The sequence below is a fragment of the Tachypleus tridentatus genome, chromosome 6 (assembly GCF_004210375.1).
Source record: "Tachypleus tridentatus isolate NWPU-2018 chromosome 6, ASM421037v1, whole genome shotgun sequence".
Lineage (NCBI taxonomy): Eukaryota > Metazoa > Arthropoda > Merostomata > Xiphosura > Limulidae > Tachypleus > Tachypleus tridentatus.
This window is the reverse complement of record NC_134830.1, coordinates 1,550,109-1,574,079: the sequence shown is the minus strand read 5'-3', so window position 1 is coordinate 1,574,079 and position 23,971 is coordinate 1,550,109. Positions and strand designations below refer to the sequence as shown.

Genomic DNA, 23,971 nt, shown 5'->3' with positions numbered 1-23,971 from the left:
TATTATTACACTGACCTGGTTCTAGTGTACTTTATGGTTTTATTAATTGTTAAGTGTAGTGTTCTTATAACATCACATGTACTTTACCTATGATTAACTTATAGTTTTCCCAGTGACTCAGTGTGTTTCTATGGTTTTATTATTTCACTGACCTGGTTCTAGTGTACTTTATGGTTTTATTGATTGTTAAATGTAGTGTTCTTGTAACATCACATGTACTTTACCTATGATTAACTTATAGTTTTCCCAGTGACTCAGTGTGTTTCTATGGTTTTATTATTTCACTGACCTGGTTCTAGTGTACTTTATGGTTTTATTGATTGTTAAATGTAGTGTTCTTGTAACATCACGTGTACTTTACCTATGATTAACTTATAGTTTTCCCAGTGACTCAGTGTGTTTCTATGGTTTTATTATTTTACTGACTTGATTCTAGTGCACTTTATGGTTTTATTAATTGTTAAATGTAGTGTTCTTGTAACATCACATGTACTTTACCTATGATTAACTTATAGTTTTCCCAGTGACTCAGTGTGTTTCTATGGTTTTATTAATTGTTAAATGTAGTGTTCTTGTAACATCACGTGTACTTTACCTATGATTAACTTATAGTTTTCCCAGTGACTCAGTGTGTTTCTATGGTTTTATTATTTCACTGACCTAGTTCTAGTGAACTTTATGGTTTTAGTAATTGGCTGACCCTAAAACAAAGTGTTTCTATGGTTTGAAGACGTCTGGTCACAAAGTTTACACATGTACAATAAGTGAAATGTTTGAAACTCTTTGGCATATGTGCAAGAAGGACAGAGGACAATGTCAGCTTAAACAGAGGCATGTTTACTCTGTTGTTTCTAGAGTGGAACCAGAAAATGCACCGTAGATAAAAACATTGTGTTTTTAATAAAAAGTGTTAGTTTAATTCTGTGAAGTTGTAACACATAGTCGTTTAAACAAACTGCCAACACAACAGAAACAAACTTACTTTAATGAAAATATATTTTTTACAATGTGATGTCAAAAGATAGAAAAACAGTGAATGAAAGAGCACAAGACATTAGGAAGAATATTTCATAATGTCAAATCTATAAACTACAAAAAGTTCCCACCCTCAACTGGAAATGTTATTTATGTGCATCAATCTTATCTCCTGGTGCAACACAAAACTCACACTTTAAAGAAGAGAATCTTTGTCTTCTGGTCACAAACAGGGATCTGTCATTCTTCTGTAAGATATTTAGTTATAATGGTATTACATTAATAATATTAAAAACCTTCTATGAACTAAATTGACGTTTTTGTTTGTTAAAACGTCTAACTGTTAGATTTCTCACACATAAAGTAATCAATACGTACCATTGGTGGGCGTTACAAAACCTTATGAATAAAGATATTCTTGTACAAATACTTTATGTGACTGAAATATGACCATCAATCTTAGTGAAAATAACTGATTAAATAACTATATATTACATTCTAACTATAACTATATACACACACACATTATAAATATTTCACACATGAAATTTAAAAAATGTTTGATACTAAAAGTATTTTTAATCTTAAAACGAAAATTACTTTTCTTGTTGAATAGGCAACATGGAAAATGAATAAACAGGCATGAGAGAAATGTTGCATAAGAAACCTTAAAGCTTAATAAAACAATTTGATATTTTGTGAATGAAAGCACTGTAATGTTTATTGACAATATGCCAAATTTTGTAAACCTATGTTTACTAATTTTAAAGTTATAGAATGAAAACTGTAATAAGCATAAAATGGTTACAAGGTCAGTCCAGAGCTGACAAAGTAAAGTAAAAAAATAGAATAACAACTTGATAAACAACTGAAGAAGTACAAACTTGGTAGCAGACTCCAACATTACTGTACAAACAAACAACTGAAGAAGTACAAACTTGGTAGCTTAGACTCCAACATTACTGTACAAACAAACTTATAAAATCTTTCATCTTAAACAACTGAAGAAGTACAAACTTGGTAGCTTAGACTCCAACATTACTGTACAAACAAACTTATAAAATCTTTCATCATAAACAACTGAAGAAGTACAAACTTGGTAGCTTAGACTCCAACATTACTGTACAAACAAACAACTGAAGAAGTACAAACTTGGTAGCTTAGACTCCAACATTACTGTACAAACAAACTTATAAAATCTTTCATCTTAAACAACTGAAGAAGTACAAACTTGGTAGCTTAGACTCCAACATTACTGTACAAACAAACAACTGAAGAAGTACAAACTTGGTAGCTTAGACTCCAACATTACTGTACAAACAAACTTATAAAATCTTTCATCTTAAACAACTGAAGAAGTACAAACTTGGTAGCTTAGACTCCAACATTACTGTACAAACAAACAACTGAAGAAGTACAAACTTGGTAGCTTAGACTCCAACATTACTGTACAAACAAACTTATAAAATCTTTCATCTTAAACAACTGAAGAAGTACAAACTTGGTAGCTTAGACTCCAACATTACTGTACAAACAAACAACTGAAGAAGTACAAACTTGGTAGCTTAGACTCCAACATTACTGTACAAACAAACTTATAAAATCTTTCATCTTAAACAACTGAAGAAGTACAAACTTGGTAGCTTAGACTCCAACATTACTGTACAAACAAACTTATAAAATCTTTCATCATAAACAACTGAAGAAGTACAAACTTGGTAGCTTAGACTCAACATTACTGTACAAACAAACAACTGAAGAAGTACAAACTTGGTAGCAGACTCCAACATTACTGTACAAACAAACTTATAAAATCTTTCATCATAAACAACTGAAGAAGTACAAACTTGGTAGCTTAGACTCCAACATTACTGTACAAACAAACAACTGAAGAAGTACAAACTTGGTGAGCAGACTCCAACATTACTGTACAAACAAACTTATAAAATCTGTCATCTTAAACAACTGAAGAAGTACAAACTTGGTAGCTTAGACTCCAACATTACTGTACAAACAAACTTATAAAATCTTTCATCATAAACAACTGAAGAAGTACAAACTTGGTAGCAGACTCCAACATTACTGTACAAACAAACAACTGAAGAAGTACAAACTTGGTAGCAGACTCCAACATTACTGTACAAACAAACTTATAAAATCTTTCATCTTAAACAACTGAAGAAGTACAAACTTGGTAGCAGACTCCAACATTACTGTACAAACAAACAACTGAAGAAGCACAAACTTGGTGGCAGACTCCAACATTACTGTACAAACAAACTTATAAAATCTTTCATCTTAAACAACTGAAGAAGTACAAACTTGGTAGCTTAGACTCCAACATTACTGTACAAACAAACTTATAAAATATTTCATCATAAACAACTGAAGAAGTACAAACTTGGTAGCTTAGACTCTAACATTACTGTACAAACAAACTTATAAAATCTTTCATCTTAAACAACTGAAGAAGTACAAACTTGATAGCTTAGACTCCAACATTACTGTACAAACAAACTTATAAAATCTTTCATCATAAACAACTGAAGAAGTACAAACTTGGTAGCTTAGACTCTAACATTACTGTACAAACAAACTTATAAAATCTTTCATCATAAACAACTGAAGAAGTACAAACTTGGTAGCTTAGACTCCAACATTACTGTACAAACAAACTTATAAAATCTTTCATCATAAACAACTGAAGAAGTACAAACTTGGTAGCTTAGACTCTAACATTACTGTACAAACAAACTTATAAAATCTTTCATCATAAACAACTGAAGAAGTACAAACTTGGTAGCTTAGACTCTAACATTACTGTACAAACAAACTTATAAAATCTTTCATCTTAAACAACTGAAGAAGTACAAACTTGGTAGCTTAAACTCCAACATTACTGTACAAACAAACTTATACAATCTTTCATCATAAACAACTGAAGAAGTACAAACTTGGTAGTTTAGACTCTAACATTACTGTACAAACAAACTTATAAAATCTTTCATCATAAACAAAGAAACAATTATTTAAAAGGATTTGAAAGCAAACGCTACAACATGACTAAATTAAATTACCACATCATGTTCAACAACTGTTGATTTTAATTGCTGCAAGTGGTTCTTTGTCCTACCATTACAATATGCAGTTGCTTGTTTCTTGATATATTAAGATACTTACAGGACAAGTCAGTTGCAAGATACAGTCAGCAACCACTGTGGATATTACTTCAAGTGGTTTTTTGACCTACCATTATAATATGCAGTTGTTTGTTTCCTAATATATTAAGATACTTACAGGAGAAGTCCGTTAGAAGATATGGTCAACAACTGTTGTGGATGTTACTTCATGTCGTTCTTCGACCTACTGCTTCAACTTGAAATCCAATAGCGAGTAACTCATCCACATTTAGGATTTTTCTTCCATCAAATATAAATGCAGGTTTCAGCATGGAGTTATATATCTTCTTATAGTCTAAATGCTACAATAATAAAAATGTTGTAACTTGATGCATTCACTCTGTCTGACAGAAAGTAAACTTTATATATACTTTTAAATTTATCTGTATGAGTTCTAATAGATCATTAAGTTCTCAATATCTAAATTTAATATATTTTATGTGCGCGTGTGTGTAGACAACTTAGGAACATTGATTTGTTACCCCTCATAACATATTTAGAAATACTTCACATTCGTGGAAAATTGTATGAATGATTTTGTTTGTTTGTTTTTGAATTTCACACAAAGCTACTCGAGGGCTATCTGTTCTAGTCGTCCCTAATTTAGCAGTGTAAGATTAGAGGGAAGGCAGCTAGTCATCACCACCCACCGCCAACTCTTGGGCTACTCTTTTACCAACGAATAGTAGAACTGACCGTCACATTATAACGCCCCCACGGCTGAAAGGGCGAGCATGTTTGGCGCGACGGAGATGTGGACCCGCGACCTGCAGATTACGAGTCGCACGCCTTAACACGCTTGGCCATGCCGGGCCTGTATGAATGAGCTACAAGTCACCAGTTACACACGGTGACCATTAAAGTCAGGAACGGTTAACAGTTACCACAATCAAACCAAAACTAAAACCAAACATATACCAGATTCAAATGAAAACTAACGAATAAAATAAAATAGATACAAGAGTTTCTGGTGAAATCAAACAGCTGCCATGGACAGACCAAAGGTCACAGAGAAAGCCAAAGGGTCACCAGAAATAAACAAAATATATATACTGCACCTTGCTAAAATATTCACACCCTTACAACAGAAACTTGCAAATGGAACTTTATACCGAGAACCTAGACAATCTGCCTCAGACTGATGAAGTTAGAAAACACTGATGTTTTATGTAAGTCAGTTTAAAATATCACATTAGTATTCAACCTATTTACTACAGCAACCCTAAATCAATTCAGGTGTAAAATATCACTGTAATGGTCTCCAAATTAAGCCATCTGTCCAAACAGGCAGGCAGGAAACTGGTTAGGGATGCCACTGTGAGGCCAGCAGTGACTTTGAAAGATCTGCACTATTTTTGAAATGTTTCACTTGAGTTTCAGACATGATACTTTTCAATGTTCATACATCAACAATATCCTGGTTCCTACACAAAGCTGGTCTTTAAGGGCGAGTGATAAGAAAAAGTTATTACTGGAAAACAAAAGAATCATCTTATATCTTGTACGGAGTTATAACAAAGTGTGACTAACACTGCAAATATGTGACAGAAGATTTTGTGGTCAGATGAGCAAAATAGTTACCTTACCTCTCTAAATTGTAAGACTTACATCTTGGGCAAGCATATCATCCAGTAAACATCAGTCCCAACTGTCAAACATAGTGGTGGCAGCATCATATTATAGGATACTTGCCAGGATTGAGAGGAAAGATGGATGATGCAAAGTATAGACAAATCCTAGAGGCAAACCTGCTTGACTCAGCCAAGAATATAAAACTAGGTCAAAAATTCATATTTCATTGGGCCAAAGCTGCAATGGGATTATTTCAAAAGAATACAAAAAGGGAATGTCCTGGAGTGGCCCAGTCAAAGTCCTGAGTCGAATCCATTGAAACATTTATGGCAAAATTTGAAGATTGCTGTCCATCAACAATCCTCACTGAACTTTTCAAAATTGGAACAATTTTGTCAGAACGAATGAATAAATATTGTACCATTTTTTGTGGGAAGCTCTATCTATCTAAAATCACTCACAAAAGTAACAGCTACCAATGGTGTTTCTGCTAAACACGGACTTGGGAAGGGGGTGAGAACACATGCTGTCATTAAATTTCAAGTAACATATTTTCTTTGTAAGTTTTGCTACAATTTAACTTCTTAAACACAACAGTCTCATGTTTGATCATTATTGTTCTGAATAAAAACAATAAAAAATTGTTTACGTTATTTGAATTTCATCAAAACGTAACCTTACTATTAGGGATGAATACTTCTGCTAAGCAATACATGTGTGTATATATAAATATATATATATATACATACGTATACACACACATTATGGAAACAGTCTGTAGCTGGGCTCTTCCAAAGCTACAAATATAAACTTCATTTACTGATTAAACTAAAACAGACTAGTTAGTTGGGTGATTGTTTGGCATTTATTGGCATAAAGCAACGAAGCTATCTGTACCAAACAACCAGTAAACATAATGCAAGTGAAACTGTAATAAAACATAAATCAAAGTACAACAAAACAATATCTGAAGTTCCGAAAAAAAAGATTTCAATAGGATTTAAGAGGTCAATTGCAGTAAAAAGAAGTAACACGAACAAGTTGTACAGTGTCAAACAACGGAGGTAAACCCATTAAAAAGACATCTTTAAAAAGGTGCCACCTTTCGCAATCATAATAAATGAACAACAGTAAAATAAGGGACATTGTAACTTGGGTGTCACAAAGACCACATATTGGTGGATTAATCCCATATAAAAGAACATTATGCAATGAAAAAACTATGACAAGGACAATTATTTTCTTCTGATTCTTACAGAAACAAGACGGCCAAAGAACGAAAGATGTAATCTAGAAAAGCTTGTTTACTCATTCCAAATAGACTGCCAACTGACATAAAGCTGGAACTTTAAGAAAAAACTGTGGTCCATATATAAAGCAATCACAGCTATAACAGCACCAGATTAGATGGATTTAGCTAAGATGTCAGCAAATGTATTCCTGAGAATACTGAGACGACTACGGAAAAGACTAGTAGAGTCAGTGTTTACAGTATAACTGGTAGAGGACTAGTAGAGTCAGTGTTAACAGTATAACTGGTAGAGGACTAGTAGAGTCAGTGTTTACAGTATAACTGGTAAAGGACTAGTAGAGTCAGTGTTTACAGTATAACTGGTAGAGGACTAGTAGAGTCAGTGTTTACAGTATAAATGGGGTAAAGCTTCTACATGGCCCAGAGCAAAAGAAGTTTGATACAACTTGGTAGTGAACACAGAAAACTGTACAGGAGATCCTATTAACAACAACAGAGTCACAACAAACTATGTCTGAGCCCACAGAGACACCTAATTTCAAACCATACCTGTAAACAGGAATAGAAGAATGGGTTAAAAGATGTTCAGGAAATAGAAGACAGTACTTCCATCTAAAGTATCTACCTTCCTCAGGTGACTCAACCAAAGGTCACAGATTGGGATGGTAAAAAGCCATAGTAAGATGGACTGATCAGTGGAGATAGCAATATTATCCAAGGACAGACCCAATTCAGCTAGATGCACCTGAATACAAAGACCAAAAGCAGGAATGGAAGACCATCTATTGAGGAAGAGTATAGTCCACTTTGGAAGAAAGATATAATCCCAGATGGGAAGCTGTGGTAAGCATTAAAGTTTAGAAGCATACTGCAAAAACGTTGCAAATGGTGGAGGTTAAGAGGAGATTTGTGGGTATTAGTGTACAAACTTTGGGCTGTATAAGTATGGAAAACCCTGTGCAGAGCCAAATCCCCAAATGGTGAATGGCATCCGGCATCTTCAAGGCCGAGGTTGTGGCAGAACCTCAGACAAGAGAGCCGTAGTCCACTTTGGAGCAAAAGAGGATGCAATAGATCTTGAGCACAGTACATCAATCCATTCTCCAAGAGGTAGAAGAGAGGATGCATAGGATGTTCAGTGCCCTTGTATACTTGACACATAACTACTTGATGTGAGAAAGGAAAGTCAGCTTACAGTCAAAGATAAGCCCCAATAACTTTCCCTCAGGGACCACAAGAAGAACAAAATTACTGTGGTAGAGCTTGGAACCAGGATGCGCATGATTTTAGAGAAAGATAAATTATAACCGTTTGCTGTGGTCTACTTCAATAAATGATTGAAGGCAGCCTGAAGCTGCTGCTCAGTAAACCACATGCTTGACGACGGACATGAGATACGGAAGTAATCAGCATAGAGCCCATTTGCAACAACAGGAAGAAGTTGTTTAGTGACAACATTAATCTTAACACTGAAAAGTGAAATACTTAATACACTACTCTCAGAGACTCCAAGTTCCTGTGGAAAAGAATAAGAAAGTGTTATATCTACGTGGACTTCCAACCACTTGTTCAGTAGAAAGTTCCGAATAAAAAAGGGTAAATAATCATGCAACCTATAGCAGTGGAGATCCTACAAAATGTCCTACTTCCACAATGTCATAAACCTTCTCAAGATCAAATAAACACGGAAACAAGATGTTTCCTCTTTAGGAACATGTCCCCGATTGACATTTCAAGATGTTTCCTCTTTAGGAACATGTGCCCGATTGACATTTCAAGTCGAAGCAGGTAGTTCATGGTGGAGTCTGTTGACGGAACCTTCGTTAAGTGGATAAAAGGAGGAAGTTTCATTCAAGGAACCAAACATTAACCATCCTTACAGAGACAACTAACTGGATGATAATTAGTAGGAATTCTTCCCACGCCCAAATAAAGGAACAATGGCAGATTATCTGTTGTTAAAAGTGTGGTTTATTGTGGTTGGAAAACACGAGTCCAGGTAGGATGCTGTGGTAAGGACCAAAGTCTGGAAGCATACATTAGAGACAGTTGCAAATGGCGAATATACAGAGGGGGCTCATGAGATTCCACATACAGACTTTGCATAGGAGAAGTACAAAAAGCTCCAATACAAAGCCAAAGCCCCTGGTGATGGTTGATTGATTGATTGATTTAGTGTTTTAAGGCACAAAGCAGCGAGGCTATCTGCGCCAGACATTCGGTAAAAATGTAAAAAAAAATAAAAAATAAATGTAGTAATAGACATAAATGGAAATGAAGGTAAAACAAAAAAGTATAAAACCAATGTTGACACCTAGTCTACAATGTTAAGATAGAAGGCAGAGTATAAGAAGTTGTAAGGTATTTACTCTAGCAAAAAAGGTAATTATCATAACCCGCCAGGAAGACTAACAGGTAAGTTCAAGAACCACCGTCAGTCACTTGAAGTTGGTCTTTCCAGTCCTGGTTCTGGGTTATGTGTCATAGCAACCAGTATCAAAATGTAAAAGAATAGAAGTTTTAAAAGATACATAGCAAAATTGTAACAATGAGTAGCCAAATGTCCAGTAAAAAGATAAAGTCAAGTAAATGGAGTAAAATTTGTAAAAGTAATTGAAGATAAAAGCAAAACGGCAATTAAAACAGAAAATGGCGTAAAAAACCAATGTTGACATCCAGTCAACAAAGTTGTAAAGAACTACCTGTAGCAGAATGGTAATGATCATAACCTGCCAGGAAGACTAACAGGTAACTATAAAAACCACCGTCAGTCACCTGAAGCTGGTCTTTCCAGTCCTGGTTCCGGGTTATGAGTCAATATGGCCAGTACTAAAAAGATAAGTAGTAAAAGTGTGAAATGATATGCAGCAAAAGTACAATAACAACTCGCCAGGACGACTAACGAGTAGTTCAAACGGATAGTTCAAACAGTAACGTTAGTCACCTGAAGTTGGCCTTTCTAGTCCTGGTGTCGAGTTATTTAATGTTCTGGCCATTGTCCAATGTCAAATTGAAGGAGAGAGATTAAAACTGTAAAAAAGGAACCACAATTAAAAAGGTGTAATGAATAAATATGCAACACTTAAATGAGATTAAAAAGATTAATGGCCATTAAAAATTAAAAACATTATCAAGGTGGACAGAGTCACCATCACCAATAACTCTGTCCAATGTTACAGACTGACCCTGGGAAAAAATATGTTTAAAATATTGCCGTCGTTGAGAATTGTAACGATGGCAAGAAAGTAAAACGTGGCTGATAGTGATTTGAGTGTTACACAAACTACACATTGGTGCATCAGTTCCAGATAAAAGAAAATGATGAGTTAAAAAACTGTGACCAATGCGTAGCCTAGTGAGAACAACTTCCTCCTTCCGAACTTTACGGAAGCTAGATGGCCAAAGTCCAATTTTGGGTTTGATTTGAAAAAGTTTGTTGTCACGTTGCTCACTCCAAGTGGACTGCCAGCTGGCACGGAGCCGAGCCTTGAAGACAACACCATAGTCCATGTACGGAATAGGCATAGGAGTGATGGTGCTGAAGCAGACATATTTAGCTGCCATGTATGCAAGCTCGTTCCCGCGATACCAACATGGCCTGGTATCCAGAAAAACTGGATTGAAGTAGCTGCTAATGAGAAATGGGCCAGTCGGTTTCGAATATCAGCGAGAATAGGATGTGAGCTAACGTGTAGCGATTCCAAGGCAAGTATAGAACTAAGCGAATCAGTATAAATAGTGCAGTTGGAGTACTGCTCAGCTGCAATATAATCCAGGGCAAGAGATATGGCATACAGTTCAGCAGTGAACACAGAAGCTGTAGAAGGGATTCTGCGCGCAACTACTGACCCATAGCAGAGCCCACTGAATTACCTGATTTGGAACCATCTGTATAAATGGAAACTGAATGATTGTTTGAAAGATATTCATTGAATAAAAGACGGTACTTCCAAACTGGAGTATCTGCCTTTTTTCAGGTGATTGAAAGAAAGGTCACATTTGAGGGCTGTAATAAGCCATGGTGGGATGAGCCAACCTGTGGAATCTGCAATGTTATCCAAGGACAGACCCAATTTATCCAATTGCGCCCGGATGCGAAGGCCAAACGGAGCAATGACAAATCGTCTGTTCTGAAAAAGTACTGCCCACCGAGGAAGGAAAACACATTTCCAGGTGGGATGCTTTGGTAAGGAATGAAGTTTCGAAGTATAGTGTAAAGATAGTTGCAAACGGCGAAGGTGTAGAGAAGGTTCATGAGATTCAATGTATATACTTTGAACTGGAGAGGTACGGAAAGCCCCAGTGCAGAGTCAAAGTCCTTGGTGATGAATGGGGTCCAGCATCTTTAAGGCCGAGGGTCTGGCAGAGCCATAGACCATTGATCCATAATCGAGTTTCGATCTAATAAGAGCACGATATACCTTTAACATTGAACAGCGATCTGCCCCCCAACTGGTAGAAGAGAGAACACGGAGGATGTTCAGTGCTGTTGTGCATTTGACCCGAAGCTGCTTTAAGTGTGGTATAAAGGTCAGTTTACGATCAAAGATAAGCCCCAAGAACTTGGTCTCCGGGACCACTGGCAGCAAAACTTCACCGATATGAAGTTCAGGATCAGGGTGAATACCCCGTCGACGGCAAAAGTGCATGCATACAGTTTTGGAGAGAGAGAAATTAAAGCCGTTCGCCAGAGTCCACTTCCGTACACAATTGAGGTCGGTTTGTAGTTGCCGCTCAATATATCTCATGTTTGACGACTGACATGAGATGTGAAAGTCGTCGACATACAGCCCATTCGCAACAGTGAGAGGGAGTTGTTTAGTGATTGCATTTATCTTTATACTGAAGAGTGTAACACTCAATACACAGCCTTGAGGGACTCCAAGTTCCTGTACAAAAAGAACGGGAAAGTGTCGAACCCACACGAACTTGGAATCTCCTGTCCATTAAAATTTTTTTAATAAACATGGGTACATGGCCACGTAACCCATATGTATGGAGGTCTCGCAAAACGCCATACCTCCATGTTGTGTCGTAAGCCTTCTCTATGTCAATGAATATTGATACAAGATGTTGGCGGTTGAGAAAGGCTTCTCTGATAGATGTTTCAAGACGAATTAGGTGGTCTGTGGTGGAGTGCTGTCGACGGAACCCACACTGGGTGGGCGAGAGGAGGTTGTTTGATTCAAGGAACCAAACAAGACGAGCATTAACCATCCTTTCTAATGTCTTACAGAGACAGCTCGTCAAAGCAATTGGACGGTAGTTTGAAGGAATCTTGGGATCTTTCCCTGGCCTAGAGAAAGGTAAAATAATAGCCTGGCGCCAGGCATCAGGAAAAACATTATCCTGCCAGATCCGGTTGAAAACAATCAGAAGGACATCAAGAGAAGCAGGAGATAGATAGTGCAGCATGTCATAATGAATATCATCAGGTCCAACAGACGTACTGGCAGACCGATGAAGGGCCATTTTTTAGTTCCACCAGGGTAAAGGGACAATTATAGTCAAAGAAACAGTCAGTTCGAAAGGAAAGAGGTGATCGCTCTGCCCGAGTCTTGATGGCCAGGAAGGTGGAGGAACAAGCAGAAGTGCTAGATACCCGGCAAAAGCTTTCACCTAGAGTGTTAGCAATGTTCCGAACATCAGTCACCTCCTGACCATCAGAGAGTAAGATCGAGAGGGGGGACAGAATTGTAGTGCCCATTGACCTTTCGAATCCTGTCCCATATGATCTTGGAACTGGTGGTAGAAGATATGCTGGTTGTGAACTTAATCCAAGATTCCTTCTGGCTTTGACGTCTTACCCACCCAGCATGTGCACGGGCCCGTTGGAAAGCAACCCGGTTTGAAAATGTAGGATATCTAGGAAAAGTATCCCAGGCCCGCTTTTGAGCCTTCCGTGCTAAGTGGCAAGCAGGATTCCACCACGGACGAGGATATCGTGGAAAACGTGTCGAGGTTTTAGGAATACACTGAGCAGCTGCATGTGTAATACAGTCAGTTACCGCTGCTACACAGTCGTCTATTGATGGCTGATTTACGATGGCAGGATCAAGTTCTGCGAGAGCAGTGAAAGTGGACCAGTCTGCCTGATCCAGCTTCCACCGGGGCACACGGGTTGGGTGGCATCGACCACGGCAAGTCTCTCTCAAAAGGATCAGAAAATGATCACTGCCTAGTGGATTACTGTCAACCCTCCAAGATAAATGGGAGAATAATGAAGAGGAGCAAACTGAGAGATCAATAGCGGTAAAGGACTGACTAGGTGCATGAAAGTAAGTGGAAGAACCAGTATTGAAAAGAGAAAGATTGTGATCAGAGAGCATCCGCTCTACAGATCGGCTCCTCCCATCAATAATAGCACTTCCCCAGAGGGGATGATGTCCAGTAAAATCCCCTAGGATTAGAAATGGAGATGGCAATTGTTCAACAAGAGCATCAAGATCTGATTGATCATATGTCTCTCCAGGGGATAGGTACAGAGAACAAACAGTGATGGTATGACCCAAGGAAACACGGATGGCTACAGCCTCCAAGGGTGTGTTGAGTGACAAAGACAGGGTGGGCACGTGTTGATCAACCAACAGTGCCACCCCTCCATGTACTCGACCATCACACAACCTGTCATTTCTGTACAGAGGAAACTGCCGAATGGAGACAGTATCAGCAGTTTTGAGAAATGTTTCTTGTAAAGAAAGACAAACAGGATGGTAGGAAGCAATCAGCGTTTTGATATCATCCAGATTAGAACGTAAACCTCGACAGTTCCATTGTATCAAGGTGGCCATTTTTAAGAATGGGTAGGTGAAGTGGCTGGAGAACCCTTCGGTTTACGACCACGTTTTTTCTTTACTGTCTTTAGTCGGAGGAGGTCTATCAACCTCCATGGATCCTGCTCTGGGTCGGGTGGGCAGATTTTTTTGTTATTGGAAGGGAATCCAGTGACTGAGGACGCGAATGAATAATTGTTTTGTCTCTTGTGGTGGGAGAAAAAGATGTATCAGAAGAAATGCCTGTATTTGAAACTGAAGGACGTGGATCTTGAGGTTTGTTGGAAGGTATGGGAGGAACAGAGATGAGTGTGGAAGTCGATTCATCAACCTTTTTAACCATGGAGGTCAAAAGGCTTTTCATTTGTTTTGAAAACGATTCTCTTGGAGGCACAGAGAGATCTGTCTGCACTCCCACTGTAGTTGTGGAATGAAGTGCAGGAGCATATGACCGAGATGGAGTTGTGGACAGCAATTTCCGAGCCTCAGGATAACTAATGTTATGTGTCGTTTTCAAACGCTGCACATCTTTTCCTCCAACCATTTTGGGCAAGAATGAAAGTAAGAGGGATGAAAACTATTGCAGTTTACGCAATGTGGGTTCATGTCACAGTCATAGGCATCGTGGTCCTTGCCTCCACAACGAGCACATGTCAGGGAACCACGACAAGATGTCTTTGAGTGGCCGAATCTCTGACATTGGAAACATCGAAGAGGGTTTGGTATGTATGGCCGAACCCTGCAAATGAGATAACCTGCCTTGATGGTAGCAGGTGCACGTGGTGAAGTAAATGTTAAAACGAGGGTATTTGTTGGCAGTGTAACTCCATCTTTGCGAGTGGAGATGCGCCTCACTGCAGAAACTCCTTGAGTGGAGAGACCAGCGAAAATCTCTGACTCGGGAACGTTCTTGAAATCCCTTTCAACAATAACTCGTCGTGAAGAATTCAAGGTAGCATGGGGTGTAACCTCAATAGGTATATCCCCAATTGCCTTTGAATTCAAGAGGAGTTCACTGTGTTGGGATGTGGATGTTTCAACCAATATGTCACCAGATCGAAGTTTCTTTACTGACATTGGAGAGCCAGCAAGTCCCTCTAGTCCCTTTTGAATAAAAAAAGGGAACATTTGCCCTAAAGGTTTTTCCGAAAGAGAATGTAATATAAGAAAATGAGGTACGTGTGTTACTGATGTTGAAGATTGCTGTTCTGAGTATTCAAGACGTGGTCGCTTACCCATTGACTGTTTTTTTACAATTTTATTTAAATTTTTTAGAGGATCCATAGGAAAAAGGAAAAATTTCGGTACCCACTGACCCCACCCACCATGGAGCCATACAAGGGGACGCACTACAAAGTCACGCAAGGACAATGCAGCAACGCTAGGGTTTCGTGAGCACTATACCCAAACACCAGCATCAGGCACAATGTCCACAACACCCGTTGAGAACATCCAGCATTGGCACTTGGTTGAATTTAGTCCAAGTGGACCAGCCGATTGACCCAAGGGGGGCCACCCAAAGGCCGCCCGTCTACAGGAATTCGAGGCCAAAGTGGTGTGTTAGGGTTGGACCCCTCACCAACCAGGATTCTCTCATCCCCTTCACGGGTCGCCACGCACGGCAAACACGTGGGTGGATGTTTAGATCCTAGAGAAGGTAACCAGATAGAACAGAACCTTCCCTGGGAGGTCCCCTCACCAAGTACAGGAATCCACACCGAGGGGCCCTGGTGATGGACAGGATCCAACATTTTTAGTGCTGAGTTCTAAAGTACAGATAATCAAGTACATTAGAGCAAACATATGATAACATTTAAAATTTTACTGAATAAAAATGTTTAATATATATCTATTAGGTTTGAGATATTACACAAATGCGATTTTAAAGTTTTTACACAAAACAAATATTTTTAATCACATATTCAAAACCACTTTGTATCATATAGTTAGCATTATGAGTGCAAAATGTCATAATAAAAATGATAAACAATTCTTTAGTTAAATACTTAATAAAAAAATTTAAATTTTTATTGTTTATAACAGTCTGTGAAAAACTTGTAGTAACTAATCTCATGGTTACATGACATACAACTTGTAACCATAGAGTTAGAATCTTAAACTATATTCCCCATTACTCTTTTCACAAGTCCCTCTTTCCCTGTAACAACTCTCATGTCTTATGTTTATATTATTTTCAAAGCCTAAACATACCAAGAACTCACTCCACTCTGTACAGATGACCACTGCATGGGCTCCTTCTGAGGCTGAATATGGATTTGTATGAAATGACAGCAACTCTAGAACTGCAGATAAAAGGCCTTGTACATAATATATTGGACAGTTTTAAGGAAGGTTCAGTGATTAAGAACAATAAAATGGCAGCAGAAAAACATGAGTAGCTTGAACCTAATTCATTCTAATGATATACGTTTTAGTGAAATTGGTAAAGAAGACAGATGCTATGGCCATGTAAGGTTAAAAAATTCTCAAATGAATAGTTTTATCACTTATGAGTAGAATATTTTTATATAGATAAAATACATGGCATATCAGTAAAAGTTATGATAAATCAAGCACTGGAAAGGTCTATGAAGAAGACTTACCTTTAAATAGTAAAGCAACTAGTCATTTAATAGTAAAACAACTGGTCATCTGATGGTTGTATTTTTAAATTTTTTAAATTTCATGCTCAGGAATATCAGTAACTTACAAATACCATAATGTTGGAAAAATGAGATTATTTATATTCTAGTATTATTTCTTTGTTTCCATATCATTGAAAATATTACTCAAACGATAAGTCATATAAAGATCATTTAATATTGTAAGAAAATAGGTCAGTAGGCATTAAAACTATGAGGAAAACGTCATGAAGGAAAGCATTATAATAGTTTTATCATTAAATAAAAACCTTTTAACTACACTATAGATAAGTCACTTATAAACGTATGTACTTCAATATGATACAACATGAAACACAATAAGAAAAACAAACACACAAGACCTTTTTCTGGTTCATCTGTAATATCTGGGTGTGTGAGATCTCTATAAACAAGATAAAAGACAAAATTATAAATAAAAACCTTTACTGTTTTGTAATTTGAATAAGGTTAGTTTTCTGTGTAATAAACAGTCAGTTCATGTTTTATTCTAACTTGAATAATCTTGAGTTGTATTAAAACTATGAAGCAGACATGTTTGCTTATAATAAGATTTTAAAAATGTCTTAACAGAAAGTGAATAAAACCTAATTTACTAAGGTCCAAATACACTACATCAAGCATGACATGTTTATATCAAAATTATTATATTCATTATACCTTCACTAAGCTGTATGAATGTCCAGACTTACTCAATTATTTGTTGTTGATTTACTTTGGGGTCATAAATGGATAAGAGGGCTCCTTCTTCTAACAGATGTTTACAGACATAGATAGCAGGAGATTCTCTACAATATTAACAATCAGTTGTTAATATTAAATGAGAAAAGTTTGATTGTATTTAAAAATGAGAAAACAAAATTTTTAATTACATATGAAAAGGATTATAAAAAATATAATTTTTCCTACACTGAAAATGTATTTCTAATAAATACTTACCTTCCTATTACATCATTTATTTGTGTTCAGTGCTGCCCTCTGTGAGCAAACTATTTATGTATGCCACAAGCTTTCCACTCCCCCTTCCATTGGAAATACAATATTCCAACATGTCTCTCATGTAAACTCTGATGCACCACTTCTTGACCAACAGCAGTACGATACACGTGACTTCCTATACGACACTATCACTTTGAAATTGGTAAAAGGTGTCAGCATCAATAAATTAGAAAGTGTGGCAGAGGTAAGTACATTTTCAGTATAGATAAATTATAACTTCCAATATGGCACTTACCTCCTCTAGAATCTCACAGTAAGAAGAAATCACAGAAGTATCTGAAGAATACCATTGAAAATAGATCAGAAGATGAGAATAACACCATTCTTCACCCAGGTGTGTAAGACATAAGGGTAGAAACTGAAAGAAGCACATCTGAGAGAATGTGGTAGGAAAGTGACCCTTCCTACAGGAAGTAATGATAAGTCAACCCCACAAGATAAAAGTGGGTAAACATGGATATGCTCTGGATGTAGAGTTATCATGGCATGGTGAAACCTATCAATGTATCACCTGCATACAAAACCTCCACGGGGTATCAACATAAATTCAAAGGTAGGATAAAGATCACACAGTCTTATCCTCCAATCCAAAATCTAGAATTAAGACCTGCACTGATTCCCATGAATGATAAGAGGATTATCTCTGAACTATCAATCTGGGAATTCACATCTAGTATCAAAAGAATGCCTATCACATAGAATCAACTCCCCCAACTGTGGTGCATAGGCTACAACAATCCAAAGGTAATAACATCCTCATACGAAGTAGTAGTAAAGGACAGAACCATAACAATCATATATACCACAGCTGTGGTCCACAACACAGACACGAACAAGGGGTAGTAAAGGACAGAAGCATAACAATCATATATACCACAGCTGTGGTCCACAACACAGACACGAACAAGGGGTATTAAAGGACAGAACCATAACAATCATATATACCACAGCTGTGGTCCACAACACAGACACGAACGAGGGGTAGTAAAGGACAGAAGCATAACAATCATATATACCACAGCTGTGGTCCACAACACAGACATGAACAAGGGGTAGTAAAGGACAGAAGCATAACAATCATATATACCACAGCTGTGGTCCACAACACAGACACGAACGAGGGGTAGTAAAGGACAGAAGCATAACAATCATATATACCACAGCTGTGGTCCACAACACAGACACGAACGAGGGGTAGTAAAGGACAGAAGCATAACAATCATATATACCACAGCTGTGGTCCACAACACAGACACGAACAAGGGGTATTAAAGGACAGAACCATAACAATCATATATACCACAGCTGTGGTCCACAACACAGACACGAACAAGGGGTAGTAAAGGACAGAACCATAACAATCATATATACCACAGCTGTGGTCCACAACACAGACACGAACGAGGGGTAGTAAAGGAAAGAAGCATAACAATCATATATACCACAGCTGTGGTCCACAACACAGACACGAACGAGGGGTAGTAATGGAAAGAAGCATAAAAGTCATATATAGTACAGCTGTGGTCCACAACACAGACACGAACGAGGGGTAGTAAAGGAAAGAAGCATAACAATCATATATACCACAGCTGTGGTCCACAACACAGACACGAACGAGGGGTAGTAAAGGACAGAACCATAACAATCATATATACCACAGCTGTGGTCCACAACAGAGACACGAACGAGGGGTAGTAAAGGAAAGAAGCATAACAATCATATATACCACAGCTGTGGTCCACAACACAGACACGAACGAGGGGTAGTAAAGGAAAGAAGCATAACAATCATATATACCACAGCTGTGGTCCACAACACAGACACGAACGAGGGGTAGTAAAGGAAAGAAGCATATCAATCATATATACCACAGCTGTGGTCCACAACACAGACACGAACGAGGGGTAGTAAAGGACAGAACCATAAGAATCATATATACCACAGCTGTGGTCCACAACACAGACACCATAATCAGAAATCATTTGAGAACTTATTGTGAGTGATTCACTCTAATCCGAAATCAACTCACAGAGGAATGACATTCACACCAGGGTAGGATGAGGTCTCCTAATTAAAGGAGTAAACTGTAATTTCAATGACTTGTTATATATTACAACACCATATGCCTGAAACTGAAGTTAAATAAATGTTGATATGTATTCCATTTATGATATTTGCCAATAAAACTGATTCACAAATATTTTTTCTTAATATGAATATATTTCATCACACCAATAGTAATACAATTTATAATAATAGTTATTAAAAATAGCTGAAACTTCCTTGATATCTCATAGTTGAAGATTAGTGAATTAATGATAAGTTGACAATTCACTTAACTACATTTATCAACATTTCACTTTATCAACACTTCACTGAATCACTTCTATTTTTTTTGCCAGTAACACATTGATTTTTTGATCAATAAAGTTATTATATACCTGATTAATTAATCACACTTATATCCTCTCAGGTTCATAGTTAACATACCTGAAGTTCCTGATTAAAACCCATTAATCACACTTATATACTCTCAGGTTCATAGTTAACATACCTGAAGTTCCTGATTAAAACCCATTAATCACACTTATATCCTCTCAGGTTCATAGTTAACATACCTGAAGTTCCTGATTAAAACCCATTAATCACACTTATATCCTCTCAGGTTCATAGTTAACATACCTGAAGTTCCTGATTAAAACCCATTAATCACACTTATATCCTCTCAGGTTCATAGTTAACATACCTGAAGTTCCTCATTAAAACCCATTAATCACACTTATATCCTCTCAGGTTCATAGTTAACATACCTGTAGTTCCTGATTAAAACCCATTAATCACACTTATATCCTCTCAGGTTCATAGTTAACATACCTGAAGTTCCTCATTAAAACCCATTAATCACACTTATATCCTCTCAGGTTCATAGTTAACATACCTGAAGTTCCTCATTAAAACCCATTAATCACACTTATATCCTCTCAGGTTCATAGTTAACATACCTGAAGTTCCTCATTAAAACCCATTAATCACACATATCCTCTCAGGTTCATAGCTAACATACCTGAAGTTCCTGATTAAAACCCATTAATCACAGTTATATCCTCTCAGGTTCATAGTTAACATACCTGAAGTTCCTGATTAAATTCCATTAATCACAGTTACATCCTCTCAAGTTGTAAACCAACAACATAAAGTGCAGCACTGGTTAGATTTATAGGCATGAAAAGAGTTTCTAGAAATTTCATCCTGCACAACAATATTCAAAACTAGTGTTTACATACACACATAGTACACTGTTGATTCTTACACTCAAGAATCTTCTAAAGCTTTAGTTAATAGCTCAGAATTTGGAATACACATTTAACAGTATAAGTTACATGCATTTCTAAATATATATTTAACTAAAAGAAACACCAATATTAAAATGAATATATAATAGTAAATCTGTTACACCTTTCTCCTTACAGAATAAAAAAATTGGCATTAGACATTTTAAAGTAACTTATACATACATGAACAACAAAACATAAAGTATAATACATTATACAAGAACTGTACAACTTCACAAAACATAAAGTATAACACATTATACAAGAACTGTACAACTTCACAAAACATAAAGTATAACACATTATACAAGAACTGTACAACTTCACAAAACATAAAGTATAATACATTATACAAGAACTGTACAACTTCACAAAACATAAAGTATAATACATTATACAAGAACTGTACAACTTCACAAAACATAAAGTATAATACATTATACAAGAACTGTACAACCTCACAAAACATAAAGTATAATACATTATACAAGAACTGTACAACTTCACAAAACATAAAGTATAATACATTATACAAGAACTGTACAACTTCACAAAACATAAAGTATAATACATTATACAAAAACTGTACAACTTCACAAAACATAAAGTATAATACATTATACAAGAACTGTACAACTTCACAAAACATAAAGTATAATACATTATACAAGAACTGTACAACTTCACAAAACATAAAGTATAATACATTATACAAGAACTGTACAACTTCACAAAACATAAAGTATAATACATTATACAAGAACTGTACAACTTCAATAATCATGGCAGTATATATTACACAATCAATACCTTTAATATACATACATGAACAACAAAACATAAAGTATAACACATTATACAAGAACTGTACAACTTCACAAAACATAAAGTATAATACATTATACAAGAACTGTACAACTTCAATAATCATGGCAGTATATATTACACAATCAATACCTTATGATGATAAAATTATATAGCAGATGAAACTATATCAGTTCGTATGTTGTCAATCCTATCCTCACGGATAATATTCAGATCATTCTCTCATAATGTTAAACTTCAATTTAACAATATCAAATTTCAACATTGATTCATAGTTACTTAAGAATTTTAATCCAAACAGTTTGACACTGTACTGGTATAATCCATCAGAAGTAACAAAAACAGAAAAAAGGCTTCTTGATAATATGATTCAGATAAAACTAACTTGGAAACAACGACAGTCACTAGAGAAACTACATCTTGATAAAGTGATTTAGATAAAACTAACTTGGAAACAACAACAGCCGCCAGAGAAACCACATTTTTATAATGTGATACAGATAAAACTAACTTGGAAACAACAACAGTCACCAGAGAAACTACATCTTGATAAAGTGATTCAGATAAAACTAACTTGGAAACAACAACAGTCACCAGAGAAACTACATCTTGATAAAGTGATTCAGATAAAACTAACTTGGAAACAACAACAGTCACCAGAGAAACTACATCTTGATAATGTGATTCAGACACAACTAGCTCAGAATCAACAACAGTCACCGGAGAAACTACATCTTGATAATGTGATTCAGATAAAACTAACTTGGAAACAACAACAGTCACCAGAGAAACTACATCTTGATAATGTGATTCAGACACAACTAGCTCAAAATCAACAACAGTCACCGGAGAAACTACATCTTGATAATGTGATTCAGATAAAACTAACTTGGAAACAACAACAGTCACCAGAGAAACTACATTTTGATAAAGTGATTCAGATAAAACTAACTTGGAAACAACAACAGTCACCAGAGAAACCACATCTTCAAAATATGATTCAGACACAACTTGCTCAGAAACAACAACAGTCACCAGAAAACACCATTTTGATAAAGTGATTCAGACAAAAGTAACTAGGAAGTAATGTATGAAATAACATGAGCTACAGAGAAATGGATATGCAAACACAAAATACAAAATAATGTATAGAAAAACGCCAACTACAAAGTAATGGATATGTAAACACAAGGTTCAAAATAACGTATGGAAAAACACCAGCTACAGAGTAATGGATATGTAAACATAAGATACAAAATAATGTAGAGGAAAATGCTGACTACAGAATAATGGATATGTAAACACAAGATACAAAATAATGTAGAGGAAAATGCTGACTACAGAATAATGGATATGTAAACACAAGATACAAAATAATGTAGAGGAAAATGCTGACTACAGAGTAATGGATATGTAAACACAAGAAACAAAATAATGTTGAGGAAAGTGCCGACTACAGAGTAATGAATATGAAGACATCTAACAGTTTTCCATTTTTCGTACCTTGTATCCCCTGTACTCTTCTTGAAAGCGAATCCAAAAACTGTAATTTTTTTACCAGTAAGTGTGTTGAAAAGCTTTTCAGCAATTCTTTGAACGAATCGAGTCCTCTGATATCTGTTCATTTCTATTATCTGCTAATACACAGAAATTAAGAAGTAGCTTGAATCATGATAACTGTTATAAAATTCACATGTATATGAATACAGCTAGTATTGTTATTAAAACTTTTGTTAAAATAAAGTGGACACCAACATTTCAACCTTCTAGGTCATCTTCAGGTTGAAATGTTGTTCACTACTTTATTGTAATAAAAGTTTTAATAATCATAACATCCCTCTTGAGATATATTTTTACTTCGAGTGGATTTATAGTCATCGCAAAAATTCACATGTGCTTCATTTTTAGTAGAAACATACATTTAAACATGTTAATCGGTATTAAAACTTTCATTAGGTTTAAACATGTTAATCAGTGTTAAAGCTTTCATTAGGTTTAAACATGTTAATCAGTATTAAAACTTTCATTACGTTTAAATATGTTAATCAGTATTAAAACTTTCATTACGTTTAAACATGATAATCAGTGTTAAAACTTTCATTACGTTTAAACATGATAATCAGTGTTAAAGCTTTCATTAGGTTTAAACATGTTAATCGGTATTAAAACTTTCATTACGTTTAAACATGATAATCAGTGTTAAAACTTTCACTACGTTTAAACATGATAATCAGTGTTAAAGCTTTCATTAGGTTTAAACATGTTAATCAGTATTAAAACTTTCATTACGTTTAAACATGATAATCAGTGTTAAAACTTTCATTAGGTTTAAACATGATAATCAGTGTTAAAACTTTCATTAGGTTTAAACATGATAATCGGTATTAAAACTTTCATTAGGTTT

General features: G+C 36.1%; 1 protein-coding gene across 1 annotated transcript; it reads right to left on the bottom strand.

Annotated features, from left to right (window-relative positions):
* Window positions 1–964: 964 nt before the first annotated feature.
* LOC143254466 (UDP-glucose 6-dehydrogenase-like) lies at window positions 965–23,205 on the bottom strand. Its single transcript, XM_076509647.1, has 6 exons — window positions 23,071–23,205; window positions 17,104–17,199; window positions 16,756–16,796; window positions 15,963–16,054; window positions 4,273–4,456; window positions 965–1,223 (listed from the first exon to the last, which is right to left on the bottom strand). Exons 1-5 carry the CDS (start codon window positions 23,190–23,192, stop codon window positions 4,322–4,324), a joined length of 486 nt encoding a protein of 161 aa, XP_076365762.1. The 5' UTR covers window positions 23,193–23,205; the 3' UTR covers window positions 965–1,223; window positions 4,273–4,321.
* Between the last annotated feature and the right edge of the window lie 766 nt (window positions 23,206–23,971).